This window comes from Myotis lucifugus, unplaced genomic scaffold (assembly GCF_000147115.1).
Source record: "Myotis lucifugus unplaced genomic scaffold, Myoluc2.0 scaffold_60, whole genome shotgun sequence".
NCBI classification, from domain to species: Eukaryota; Metazoa; Chordata; class Mammalia; order Chiroptera; family Vespertilionidae; genus Myotis; species Myotis lucifugus.
Window position 1 is genome coordinate 3,826,811 of NW_005871108.1, and position 14,849 is coordinate 3,841,659.

General features: G+C 45.6%; 1 protein-coding gene across 1 annotated transcript in view; it reads left to right on the plus strand.

Moving 5' to 3' along the window:
- Positions 1 to 14,849, plus strand: part of ZNF341 (zinc finger protein 341) — a 46,359-nt gene that overhangs the window by 2,235 nt on the left and 29,275 nt on the right. The window contains 4 exon segments of the mRNA XM_023754381.1: positions 3,188 to 3,298; positions 6,015 to 6,211; positions 8,717 to 8,866; positions 11,601 to 11,852. Coding sequence (XP_023610149.1) covers positions 3,188 to 3,298; positions 6,015 to 6,211; positions 8,717 to 8,866; positions 11,601 to 11,852 — 710 coding nt within the window.

Genomic DNA, 14,849 nt, shown 5'->3' on the forward strand with positions numbered 1-14,849 from the left:
CTTTTTTTTTTTTTTTATAGGCACCACTTTTTGAAAAAAAGATTTTATTATTATTACTTGTTGTTGTTAATCCCTTACCTGAGGATATTTTTTTATTGGTTTTTAGAGAGAGTGGAAGAGAGGAGGGGATGGGGGGTAGAGAGAGAAACACCGATGTGGAGAGACACATCGATTGGTTGCCTCCCGCATGTGCCCTGACTGGGACCAGGATGGATAACTGCAACACTGGTGCATGCCCTTGACTGGGAATCAAACCTGCGACCCTTTGGTCTTTGGGCCAATGCTCTAACCACTGAGCAAAATGTCCAGAGCTATTTTGAAATAATTTTTTTCTGAAGATTCACATGCAGTTGTAAGAAATAATACAGAGAGCCCTAGTTGGTTCGGCTCAGTGGTTAGAGCATTGGTCCGAGGACTGAAGGGTATCGGGTTCAATTCCAGTCAAGGGCACACTCCTCGCTTGCAGGCTCGATCCCTGGCCCTAGTCGGGGCACATGCGGGAGGCAACCAATCAATGTGTTTCTCTCATGTTGCTCTTTCTCTCTCTTTCTCTCCCCCTCCTTTCTACTCTCTCTAAAAATCGATGGGAAAAAAATATCCTCTGGTGGCGATTAACAAAAAAAAAGGAAAAAAGAAATAATACAGAGAGAGCCCATGTACACTTTACCTAGTTTTCCCCCAATGTAATATCTTGCAAAACTATCCTATCATAACCAGTTCCATCACTACAAGATGTTGCCCTTTTATAGCCACACCCACCTCCTCCTGCCCCCTATCCCTGATGCCCAGCAACCACTAGTCTGTTCTCTATTTCGAAAGTGTTTTCATTTCAAGAATGTCATGAAATGGAATCACACAGTATATAATCTTTGAGATTGCCCTTTTTTCATTCATCGTAATTCCATGGAGATTTGTGTACTGTTGTGTATATCAAACGTTTTGTTCCCTTTTATTGCTGGATATACCACAGTTTTTGGTTTTTGTTTTCCCCCCAATATATTTTTATTGATTTCAGAGAGGAAGAAAGAGGGAGAGATAGAAACATCAGAGATGAGGAGAATCATTGATTAGCTGCCTCCTGCACGCAAACCGGCACGTATCCTGACTGGGAATTGAAATGTAACTTCCTGGTTCATAGGTTGATACTCAGACACTGAGCCACACCAGCTGGGCTGTTTTGTTTGTTTGTTTTGAGTCTTTTTTTTTTTTTTTTTTTTAAAGCTGAGGCAGTGAAACAAGGAAGGGCTTGGGATAGAAGAAGCAGGAGAGAGACCAGGTGGGACTGCCTTGGTTCTCTAGAAATATGGGAAAGAAGGGAGCCAAGGCGGGGCTGCTGTCAGCTCACTGGAGAGTCAGAGAAAAGGGGGCCTTGGGGACAGGTTCAAGGGGTTAGCCCGGGAGAGCTGCCGCTGCCCATTGCTGCCCTGGTTGCCAGTCACCTGGGGACTCTTAGGGTTTAGGAGAGGCATGCCTGTGTGGAAAGAGGGGAGAGGGAAGGGAGAGCGAGCCTGGATATATCACGGCTTAAACATTCACTTGTTAAAGGACATTTGAGTTTGTTCCAGTTTTTTTACTATTATAAATAAAGCTGCTATGAATGTTCAGGTACAGATTTGACACAAATGCTAACATACAATTTTGCATAGAACCGTAGAAGATTTACTGAAGCACATTCAGGGAAGCATGAACTGCGATATTAGGGAGAAGGAGTCTGGGGGTGAGTGAGGCTGCCCAGGAGAGTATAAGAGGGGAAGGAGAGTCCAGACAGAAGGAGCCCTTCAAAATAGAAACATTTCGGGGACAGACGGGAGAAGCAGTAAAGGAGGCTGGGTAGGAGCGAACAGAACAGAAAGGTGGGAGAAGACCCAGGAAGGTGATGTCCTGAAGCCAAGAAGGGAGTGAGTGCTTCAGGAGGAAATGTCTGATGCCGCCAGATGGTCTTCGGTGGTATTGGGGGAATAGTGGGTGAAGGAGGATTGGGAGGTGGAGGATGTTAGACGGCTCTCATCAGATGCTTGATGTTGAAGAAAAGAGGAGAGATGGGAACATGGGTTCGAGGAGGGGCATTCTAGAGAGACCTGTGTCCTGGCTCATGGGAAGGAGAGGGGCTAGTTGGTAGCGAGTGGTTTCTGAGGGAGCAGGAGGGGATGGATGTAAGGGCTGGCCTCAGGAGGGACACGGCCTGCATGGTAACAGGGGAAAGTGTGGATTCACTTTGGCTGTGGGAGCTAATGGTTGTAATTGGCATTGCAGTTAGAAGCTAGGGCAGGTGTCCAGGTAAGAGCTGAGAGGTTGGGGACAGAGCATTGGCTGTGGGGACAGAGAGAAGGAGGCACCCTCTGGGTTCTTCGGGAGGAAGCACTGTGGGTGTGACGAGGCCTGTCCTCCAGCTAGTGACATGGCTGGACAAGTTTACTACTGTGAACCTCAGCAGTGACAACTAACTGGAAAACATGGAGATAGTCTGCTTCTCAAGAGTCCCCTGACTACAAATTAAGATTATGCTATTTACTGAGGAACAAAAAGACAAGCATGCATTGGAAAACAGGGCAAGTAAGGATACCCAAGTGCAAACAGATTTGTGGGGTTTGTGGGGTGTGGATGGGGAAGACTTGGTGATTTTCACAGGAGCTGTATTAGGATTAGATTCAGCCATGATTAAGAGAGCAGCTCAACCTATCAGTGGCTTAAATAGGCTAGAAGTTCATTTCTCTCATATGGGAGTTAGGAGGAAGGCAGTCCTGAGCTATGAGGGTGACTGTGTTCTGCAAGATTCTCAGAGGCCCAGGACTTTTCCACTTTTCTGCCTTGCCCTGGGGCATGGCCCTTGTCCTCCTGATCTGGGATTCTTATTTTAGGAAGCAGATGGAGGGTAGGACAGATAAGGGGGTCGAATACCAGGCAGCTTTTAAGAAAATTTCCCAGAAACTGCCATAGGCATCCCATTGGCCAGAACTTAAACATTCCTTGGCTGCAGGAGTGGCTGGGAAGTGTAATCTTTATTCAGGAACCATGTTTTTTGGCCAAAGTCTTGGGTTCTATTGCAGTGGAAGTAGGAGAGCATGTATACCAGGGCACAATCAGCTGTCTTTGCAGTGGGGGCCTTGCAGTGGGTCTGGCTTGTAAAGGTGATGTCAGAGCAGGATCCTGGGCCCACCTTCCAAAGAGGTTGCGTTTATTCTTTCAGGAATGGACAATCAGACCGTCCTGGCTGTCCAGTCGTTGTTGGATGGTCAAGGAGCAGTCCCTGATCCAACAGGCCAGAGTGTCACTGCACCCTCTACTATCCAGCCACTAGGTGAGTATCTGCTCAGGTTCACCAGTGGGAAGGGTCAGTGGCTCCCCATGAAAATCAAGTGGTACTCATGAGAGGATGTGGGAGTGGACTGCCCCCTGTGGTCCCCAGGATGTGCTCTGGTGTCTGAACCTTCTCCCCTTCCTCCCAGGCTGGATGCTCAGGCTAATGCTTTTTTCTGCTCAGCTCTAAGAACACCCTCTCTCAATCACTTAGTGAATGCGGGGATCATGACGCCAGGAATGGCTAGGAGTCCTGATGCTTGGTAATGTTTGTACCTTTGACCCAGAAGTCGTTTCTCAGTCTCCCCTCTATGGAAAGAACAGGATGAGCATGACTCTCTCCAATTTACAGGCCATGCCCCTAAGACAGAAGATTTCTTTTTCTTTTTTTAAATATGTTTTAATTGATTTTAGAGAGAAAGCAAGGGAGAGGGAGAAAGAGAGAAACATGGATGGGCTGCCTCCTAGGGATTGAGCCCATAACCAGGGTATGTACTCTGACCAGGAACTGAACCAGCGACCTTTTGGTGCATGGGATGACGCTCAACCAACTGAGCCACACTGGGCAGAGCAAAGAACTTTTAGAGCCCTGTGTGAGTCTGTGTGTTCAGTTATCTATTCCACAAACATATTTGAGTACTTGGGAACCATGTTGGGAACAGAGAGATACACACCTGGGTTTGAATCCTTGTTCCTGGCTGTGTCTTTGGACAAGTGAGTTAACCTCTCTGTGTCTGAGTTTTCACATCTGTGAAATGGGGGTAGTAGTTCTACCTCATAGGAATCTTGTGAGGATACTTGGGATACTTTTGTAGCTGTTGTAAATAAGAAATGCAAGTTTCTTGTGGTTTTGTTATCAATGAGTTTGTGTTCTTATTTCCTGATATAAAGGAATTTAGAACAGGAACACTGATAAAAGCAAAGGCAGATTTACTGAGGCTTTGCAGAAGGTAAGAACACTGAGATAGGGTCCCAGGTTCTGCACGCCAAATGTGGGTCGTGGGGAGTTTTATTCCTTGGGAACACAGAAGTTGCAGGGGTTAACCAACCAGAGTGTAGGTTGGCTGGCTTTTTCCCTTGTAGGAATGCTGGGGTCCCACTGAAGTATGGGTACATGTCAGTAAAGCAAGGCATTCTGGGATTGTGCAAGACTTATTATGGGATGCAGGAAGGGACTTTCCCAACCAGGTATTGAGTTTGTCTCTAGGGTTTGTGGCTTGGCTTTAAATTTGAAAAACAACTTAAAAGAAGTCACGTTAGCCCTGGCCGATGTTGCTCAGTGGTTGGAGCATTGACACATGCACTGAAGGGTTGTAGGTTTGATTCCCGGTTGAGGGCACATACCTGGGTTGCAGGTTCATTTCCCACCCCTGGTCAGGTGCGTGCAGGAGGCAATCAGTCAGTGTTTCTCTCTCACATCCATGTTTCTCTCTCTCTTTCTCTCCCTTGCTCCCTCCCTTTCACTCTCTCTGAAAACCTATGGAGAGAATATCCTCCTTAACAACAACAAAAAAAGAAGTCAGGTTAATTCCTGGGCCATTGTTTTATAGCTATCTATTGATAACTGCCATAGTTCTGGTTTGGCTTAACTCGATGGAGCAATTTTGGGGAACATTTTATTCTACCTGGTTTAGCTTATACAAGATTAAAGTTTATTTTTCTGTTATATGCAGTACCGATGGGCATTTGGGGTGGGTATGTTGAGACCCAGATTCCTCTCTTGTGGCTGTACTATCCTCAACATGCTGCCTAGGATGGGTGCTCCAGCCTCTCGCTTTCATTTCCACATTCCAGCCAACATGAAAGGAAGAAAGATGGAAGTGTCAGCCATACTCCTTCCTTTTAAGAAATTGCATAGACACTATACCTCTGGTCTTGTCCTGTTGGTCAGAGTTCAGTCAGTCACATGACATGTCTAGCTGCAAAGAAGGCTTGGAAATACAGTCTTTAACTAGACAGCCATGTTTCACACTGCAAATTGTATTGACAGTGAATATTGAATGACAGTTTGACATTTCTGCCACAACATGCCAAGTGCTTAGCACAGTGAGTGGCCTGTGGTAGGCCCTCAGTCATGTGTCCTGTTAAGTAGCTAATCATTTAGTTTTTAATTCATTCAGCAAACATCCACTGAGGGCCTCCTGTGTGCCCAGGAGATACTGTAGTTATGGTGAAAAGTAAGACATATTTTTTCCCTTGGGGGTCTCACAGGCTGGTGGTGATGGGACAAGTGTGATATGAGAAGGCACTGTGGCCACTGCTTTAGGAAAGCTTCCTAGAGGAGTGACATCTGAGCTGAGCCTTGTAGAACGAGTTGGTCTGAGTGAGGCAGCTTGACAGATGAAAACTGGATGCAAAGCCACAGAGGAGTGTGATCCTGTGGCCTATTGGGCAACTGATGAATAAATTGAGGCAGGGTAAAGATTCTGAAGTTCTCAACTTTGAAGCAAACCCTCTTTACTATTTCCTGATGCTAATTTTTTGATACCTTCATGCACATGGCTGGATACTCCCATCGGTGCCTATGTGGTTGTGAAAGCTCCTAGGAAGCACAGAATTGGCACTTGACTCATGCACATGGAATCACAGAATGCTGTTAGATCTGCTGTCCTCCTGGTCCAGATGCAGGTCTCCTCCCATTTCTCACTGTAATACCTGCTCCTTTATTGCTTTTCTTTTGTTATTCTCATGCTGCTGCTGTGTGGTGTGACCCCTAGATGATGAGGATGTCTTTCTCTGCGGGAAGTGTAAGAAGCAGTTCAACTCACTGTCGGCGTTTATGACCCACAAGCGCGAACAGTGCCAGGGGAATACCCTGCCCCTGGCCACAGTCTCACTGGCCACCAACAGCATCTACACGCCTTCGGCAGCACCCACAGCAGTCCAGCAGGCCCCACCTCCTACGAATCGCCAGGTATTCATTCAATTGTTTATTCATCCATTCAGCAAGTTTTGTGGGGGTTTTTTGAGCACCCGCTGTGTGTCAGGCACTGCAGGCATTAGGGGTACAGTTATGGACAAACAGACCAAGTCACTGCCCTCATGGGTCTGAGTGAGACAGACAGTACCAAAACAGATTTGTAGAGATATACTTTTTTTCAGGATGTTAAATGCAGAGGGATAGAGGATGTCATGACAAGGGTGGGAGTTTTTGCCATTTTTGTATATGGTGCTTGCGGGAAGGCTCTGTGAAGAATTGACATTTGAGCAAAGACCTACGGAGATGCGAGAACGAGTCTAGCAACCAATTTGGGGAAGAGTATTCCAGGATATGTGGTCAGCAAGTGCAAAGGCCCTGAGGCAGTTGTGTGCTGGGTTTGTTCTAGGAACAGCAAGGAGGTGAGAGTTGCTGGATCTGAATGAGTAAGGAGGAGGGTTGGAGATGATAAGCTCAGGAGGCAACAAGGGGATCTTGGTAGATCATGTGGGGCTTGTGGACTTTTATTCTGAGAAATAGGAGCCATTGGGGGGTTTTGAGCAGAAGAGGGATAAGGTCTGATTTACACTTTAACTAGGTCACACTGGATGCTGTACAGAGAACAGAGTTTGATGGCAGTCAAGAGAGAAAGCCAGGAGTTAATATCCATGACTGTATTGCACCGTTGTACAATAGGAGACTGTTGTACAAATCCAGGCAGAGGGTGGTGGCTTGATCAGGGTGATAGTGGTAGAGGTCGCGAGAAGGATGAGATTTTGGAAATATTTTGAAGAGCTTGTGGATAGATTGAGTGTGAGGTGTGAGATCAAGAGAGGTCAAGGGTGACTCCAGAGTTGGAGTTGCTAGTAACCAACATGGGGAAATGGCTAGGAGGAGATTTGAAGGGATGTTAGGAGTCCAGCTGGACATGTTGGATTTGAGATGCCCATTAGACTTTTAAGCGGAGGCCGCTGTGAAGATGCAGACAGATACACAACTCTGGAGGTCATGGGAGAGGGCCCGGCTGGAGGTATCTGGAGAAGCTTCCAGAGTCCTCAGTCAGGAACACAGTTCTGGAGCAGAGACACCCAGGGTGGGGTCCCTTAAGGCAGTGGTCACCACCTGGTGATCCGTGAGGTCTGAAAGGTTGGCGACCGCTGCCTTAAATGATTAAAGAATCTTTATAAAGGGAGCTGGGCATGTCTCAGGATCCAGGTCAAGGAGTTAAATTTCCCTGACTTCCTCCTTATTTCTTTAAAACATTATCTTCATTCATTGTAGTAGACATAATTCTTGTCATCAAAATGAAAGACTTCATGCCCAGGCCCGTAGGACATGTAGATTGAAACTTTTCAAGTTGCTACAGACATCTAACACTGAACACAGTTCTTTTTCTCACTCATTGAGTATTAGTTTTGTTATCAGAATATATTTCCCCCTCACCTTTTTTTTTTTTCAATAAAAGGAGAGGGAAAAATTCTTCTGTCTTAGGTGAGAAAATAACTTCAGAACACAAACAATCGCCCTGGCCGGGTAGCTCAGTTGGTTAGAGTGTCATCCTGATACAAAGGTTTGGTCTCCAGTCAGAGCACATACTAGAATCAGCCAATGAATGCATAGGTAAGTGAAGCAACAAATTGATGTTTCTTTCTCTCTCCCTCAAATCAATAAATAAAAATTAGAAAAGAAAGCAACAGGTAAACAAAACAAAATACCCTCTCCATCTACTGATAGGAGCAGTCACTGCAGGTTTGACTCTCTCTTGTAAGATCTGCCTTTCATCCTCACTGTTAACCTGAGAGCATATTATTATTTTTATTATTCATTCATTTGTTTGAAAGCAATACATGTTTCCCTTCTTTGTAAAAGAATGTTACAAATCAAGGCCTCTTTGGCACTATTCCTCTCCCTTGTCCCCAGGTTACTACTGTCAGGTATCCTTTCAACCTTTTAAGATACTTTCACATACTTTTTTAAGTATTCACAGGAATTATATAATAGTATTATTTTGGATTTTTAAAAATAAGAGTACATAATGTACATGTTATTATAACATTTGATTTTTCATGCAATACCTTTTGCCTGCTGTATAGTATTCTACCCATGACTATATTGTACTTTTTAATCCATTGAATTATAAGAAACAACACTCTGCAGAATACTCTTGTTCATGAACTTCCTGTGGACATGTGTGCTTCTCTAGGATAGATACCAGAAGTATTATTTCTGGGTCATAGGTTATGTGCCTTACAGGGAAGTATGACTTATTACTCTCATTTGATAGATAGGAAAATGGAGGTTCAGAGAGGTAGAGTGACTTGCTCAGCGTCACACAGTAGCAGGGAGCATCAGAGGTGGAAATGGCATTTAGGTCTGTGGGACTTCGGAACCCAGATCTTTTGCATCCTGCTCTCTGCTTCTTTCCAGAGCCTCACACATGTTCATTCTTCTCTCTCTCCCTCCCTCCCTCCCATGTCCCTCCCTCCCTCCCTCCCTCTCCAGATCTCCACATACATCACAGTGCCCCCGTCCCCACTGATCCAGACCTTGGTGCAGGGGAACATCTTGGTGAGCGATGATGTGCTCATGTCTGCCATGTCAGCTTTCACATCCCTGGACCAACCCATGCCCCAGGGCCCCCCACCTGTGCAGGTAAGAAGGGGACTAACTTTTCACAGGATCTCATTCCAGGCCTGCATGTTGCCTCCTGCAGATTCAGAATCTTGTAGAAAGAAGGGGGGCGTGGCCCCAGCTCTCCCCCATGCTGAGGAGGACAGCCAGCCGCCCCTTGCCCAGCCCTGTGGGTGGGAAGGCTGCCACGTTAATGGGGACCCAGAATGTGACTTTGGAATTTCGTAGCCACAGTCCAGCTATTTTGACTCCTGTTTTTATTCTTAACAAAAGTGTTCCATGTCCATTAGAAAATACACAAGAAAAGTAAAAAAAAAAAAAAAAAAAAGTTTATTCATAATCTGGAAATTAAAGTGATAATGGTAACTGACTGCAATGTGCGTTTCTTGGTTGGATCCTGGTTTGTGGGGGGTGGAGCCATAAAGGCATTATTGGGGAAATTAGAATATGGAGGAATTTGAATATTTTAGATAATAGTATGAAATTTACATCCAAATAGAGGCCCAGTGCATGAATTCGTGCACTGCTGGGGTCTCTCAGCCTCGCTGGCGATTTAGGCCAATCAGGGCCATCTCACCCAGTCCCAATAGGGGCCAGCTGGCCCAGGGGAGGGACCATGGGAGGTTGGCTGTGGCCTGCGTTGAGCATCTGCCCCCTGGTGGTCAGTGCGGGTCATAGCGACTGGTCGACCGGTCATTTGGTCCACCCATTGTAAAGGTCACTTAGGCTTTTATATAGATAGATTCCTGAGTGTGATGTTTGAATTTTGGTTATATAGGAGAATATCCTTGTTTTTAGGAGATGTATCTGAGTACAGTTTTGAGGAACTAAGTGTTATGATGTATGTAGCTAATTCTCAGGTGCCTTGATGAAACAACATATATATGTGTGTAATAACTGAGTGAATTAAATGAAGTATGAAGAGTTTTCAATATATCCTTTTTCTTTTATAGAGGTTTTTTTAAAAAAAAATTTTTATTGATTTCAGAGAGGAAGGGAGAGAGAGGGAGAGAGATAGAAACATCAACGATGAGAGAGACACATCAAGTGGTTGTCTCCTGCATGTCCCCAACCAGGGCCGGGGATTGAGCCTGCAATTGAGGTATGTGCCCTTTACCGAAATCAAACCCTTCACTCTGTAGGCTGATGCTCTATACACGGAGCCAAATCAGAAAGGGCTCAATGTATTCTTTTTGCAATCTTTCTATAGGTTTGGAATTTTTCAGCATAAAAATTGGGAAATCAATCAGTCCCTCATATTCTCTCCACTCAAAGAAAGCACTATCAGAATTTTGGCTTTCCTGACCTTGAATGCAAATAAAATTAGAAATAGGTTTTAAAAAACATTTATAATATACACAGATATCTAAATGGGTCATGTTATATGCACAGTTCTGGAATTTTCTTTTCTTTGCCTTTTGTTTAACCTCATTCTCTATGCTTATAACTGTACATCAATATTTCCCAAAAAGTTCATTGGAACACTGGCTCCTTGGGATTTTCCAATATATTAAGGATCTCTGGTCAAACCAACCTAAAGTGGAGGCATCCTACTTCTTCCCTTGCTTTGTCCCTGTTTTTTTCCTGCAGTAAAGACATACTTTTGATTTTGTCATCCCAGATTTTTCCCAAAATATATTTGACTGTGGAACCCAAGGAAGAGCAATTAAAAGGAGCATCCTTTATGAAATGCTGCTCAGCATCATCGTTTTAACAGCTGCAAAGGATTCCATCGTGTGATGGGTCATCCTCTGCTTAGCCAGGCTTCTGTGGATGGACATGTAGGTTGTTGCCATTTTTTGCTGGAGTAGCATCCATGTGTCGATATCTTTGTCCACCTGCTTGATTATTTTTGTAGAATAAATTCCTAGAATCCATGGCTGTGTTTCAGGGGTCCATAGCCACCCACCCATGTGGTGACTCCCTAGAAAGACTCCCAGGATTTAGGATGGTTGTACTCATGGCTGTGGTTTATTACAGCAGAAGGATGCATAGCAGGGTCAGAAGGGGAAAAGGCACATCAGCTGGAGTCTAGAGGAATCCAGGTGTAGGTTTCCAAAGTTCTCCTCCTTGGAGGATGAGGAAGAGGCTGCACAAAGCACACTTACTCCTCCAGCAATGAAGAGCAACAACACATGTGCAGTGTTTCTGCCCAGGGAAGCACACCTAAGACTCTGAGACTCAGGCTTTTACTGGGGATTGGTCACAGATATCCAGCCATGATGATAAAAACTCTAGACGTCCAGATGGTGAGGAAGTGTTCACCATAAATCACATTGTTTGTGCAGACAGTCTAGGTGAGTTGATACAATATGGTCAGTGCCCCAGCTGGGCAAAAGAGCCTTATCAACATAGGGAACCTTCTACAAGGCAGGTTCTCGGATGCCAGTTAAGAGCCAGTCCTACAAGCAAGCCTTTCTAAAGACAGCAACATTAGGCCTGCTGTGTGAACTCATTCCTGCACAAACTGGGCCATTTTTGCTGACTTTTCACAAAGGAAAGGAATAGCAGCACCTCGCTGATGGTGCCTCTGAATTCTCCCATAACTTCGTTTCCAAGCCCCCTCTCAGCATTGTCCTCTGAACTGCCTTGGGAGTGGCCGTTCTTCCCACATAGCTAAGGCAAATGTCCTTCCTCACGGATAAACAAGACAGCTGGTGTCAAGAGACTATGACGCTTTAATTCTCTTTTCTGATTTCAGAGCAGCCTGAACATGCATTCTGCGCCCAGCTTTAATTCTCTTTTCTGATTTCAGAGCAGCCTGAACATGCATTCTGCGCCCAGCTACCTCACCCAGCCTCCACCACCTCCTCAACCCCCTCCACCACTGCCCCCACCTCCACCCCCTCAGCCCCCACCCCCACCACCTCAGAGCCTGGGTCCCCCCGGGCGTTCCAACCCCGGCGGGAATGGCGTGGTGGAGGTGTACAGTGCCACGGCACCCCTGGCTGGAAGTGGAACAGTGGAGATCCAGGCATTGGGAATGCAGGCCTACCCACCCTTGGAGGTGAGCCGAGGTGGGGTTTGGGGTGGAGGGGGAAAAACTGGTCATGGTCATTATGGGTAACCCAGACCTTTCCTAAGCACCAAACGTGTGCCAGACACTGTTGGAGATACCATGGTGGGGGGGTTGCAAAACCAGATCATGTTGTGTACCACATCAGGGGAGGGAGGGACTTTAATCAAGCCATCACTGCTGTCAATGTAAAATGCAAACCATGAAAAGGTAGTGTGAAATAGAGGCTGTAGCATAAATACAAGCAGCCCTCAGGGAGTGCTCAGAACAGAGAATACCTGTTTGTTGGGGAGATTCCAAAAAGTATGTATCTGTTACTTTTTTAAAAAACTAGCAAGATATATTAGTTAGCTATGGCTCTGTAAGAAATGTCCACAAAGCTTCAGTGGCATCTAGGAAAAACCATTTCTTGTTCTCACATCTATGGTGGTCAGTGTGGCAACTCTGCTGATCTTGGCTGGGCTCCCCCTGTGTCTGGAGGTTGGCTGGCTGTCGGCTGCTCTAGCATGGCCTGGGGTGGGATGAGTGGGGTAATCCGGCTCTGCTCCACCCATCTTTCATTATCCAGCAGGTTAGCCAGGCAGTGGTGGAGATGCAGTAATGCAAGCAGAAGTGCTCAAGGCTTCTTGAGGCTTAGGCTTGTAAGTAGCACAGTCTCACTTCTATTGTTCAAAGCAGGGCTAAGGCCAGCTTAGATTTAAGAAATAAGGAAGCTCTGCCAGTCTGGCTCAGCGGCTGTACACTGATCCATGAACCAAGAGGTCACTGGTTCAATTCTGGTCAGGCACATGCCCAATAGGGGATGTTTCTCTCTCATCCATGTTTCTATCTCTCTATTCCTCTCCCTTTCTCTCTCTCTAAAAATCAAAGAAAACATATTAAAAAAAATAAATAAGGAAATAGATGCCATCTCTTAATGGGAAAAGCTGCCAAGTCACACTGTAAAGGGCATGGGCGAGGGAGAGGTAAAGAATTGAGGCCATATGCAATCAATACACCATATAAACCATGCTAACTCCCTGCTGAAGAGCTCTTCTGGGCTATAAGCAGTCTACTCTCCAGGTGATAAGAGTTCAGAATCTTCCTAGACGCCAGTGCTAGGGGCATGGTTATGACAAAGAGCCTGCCTGCACTTGAGGCCACATTATCCCAGTCACCTTGGAGTCATTCATCTGACATATATTCCATGTCAGATGGCATCTATATGTAAGGAGAACCAGACTAGTGGGGAAATTTTACCTCCAAGCATGTGATGTTATGAGAGCCTACAAGAGGATTTGCTCTAGTCTGGGACTTTGTTGAATTAAAAAGGAAAAGTTAAGTCAGTGAGATGTTGAGAGGATGGTGGTGGCCTGGTAGGCAGAGGAGCCAGTACAGGGGGAGCTGCCATTTTTTATTTTCCATGCAGAAGAGCGTGGTCTTTGAGGTTGGAGCCTGGGTCTTTGATTTTGCATCCTTAGCACTTAGCAGAGTACCTGGCCTATAGCAGGTATTTGAAATAGGGCTCTCTGAATTCAGTTTCTTCTCTAAAATGGGAACTCCCCTGGCAGAGCTGTTGGGGATAATGAGAGCTAACCCAGTGGCAGTCACAAAATTGCTCAGGAGTAACTTGAATGATGGGTGAATTCATTCATGTGACAACTATCTGTTGAGTGGAGTATTGGCCAGGAAAATAGAAACCACTCTAGGTGTTTCTGGCAGAAGGATTAAATGCAAGAAGTTAGGTGCTTACAAAGTTGATGGAAGGGTTAGAGAAGCAAAAGTCAGGGTTGCATGACTGGTTTTCAGATTCACTGTTGTTGCTTGGCCCAGAGAGCCAGGGCACAGCTGCTGCACAGAGGTGAGGGAACTGTAGGATGCCACTGTGGTTGTCCCAGTTGCCCTGCTGTCCTTGGGGCTGGTTGTCAGGAAGGAGATGTAGAGTTCAGTAAGCTACTGCAAAGCTCATGACTAAATCCACCTATCTCAACGCAGCTGCTGGAGAGTGGTTTCTACCTCCCTTCTGCCTTCCACATGTCATGCTTCTTGTGAGCAGAACCTAATCTGTGTTCAGAACTGTGCTGGCAAGATAGTCTAGGACTGTGGTTCCAAGCTTCCCACAATGCATTAGTGTCATGATTTTAGCTTAGTGTTAACTAAGTTTGAATGGCTCAATTAATTTGCTAATTTCTTGTGGTTTCAATGTCAGTTCTTGGTTGAGGGATGCCTGCTGGTGTGGTGTCCAGCAGGGTTACTTAAAAAGTGAAGTAGCAGCCCGGCCGGCATAGTTCAGTGGTTGAGCGTCGACCTATGAACCAGGAGGTCACGGTTTGATTCCCGGTCAGGGCACATGCCTGGGTTGCGGGCTCCACCCCCGGTGTGGGGCGTGCAGGGGGCAGCCAGTCGATGGTTCTCTCTCATCACTGATGTTTCTACCTCTCTCTCCCTTCCTCTGTGAAATCAATAAAAATATATTTAAAAAAAAAGTGGAGTAGCAGCCCTAGCTGGTTTGGCTCACTGGATAGAGCATCGGCCAGCAGACTGAAGGGTCATGGATTAGATCAGTGATGGCGAACCTTTTGAGCTCGGCGTGTCAGCATTAAAAACCCTAACTTAACTCTGGTGCCGAGTCACATATAGAAAATTTTTGATATTTGCAACCATAGTAAAACAAAGATTTATATTTTTGATATTTATTTTACATATTTAAATGCCATTTAACAAAGAAAAATCAACTGAAAAAATGAGTTCGCGTGTCACCTCTGACACACGTGTCATAGGTTCGCCATCACTGGATTAGATTCTAGTCAAGGGCACATACCTCAGTTGCAGGGAAGCAAACACTCTCACATCAGTGTTTCTCTCTCTGTCTCTCCCCTTCCCTTCCACTCTAAAAATCAATGGGAAAATGTCCTCGGGTGAGGATTAACAAAAAATAAAAAGAAGTAGAGTAGCTGGTAGGGGCCCACACCTTTCTGACTTCCTGGTTCTTCTGTGCAAGCAAGCTAC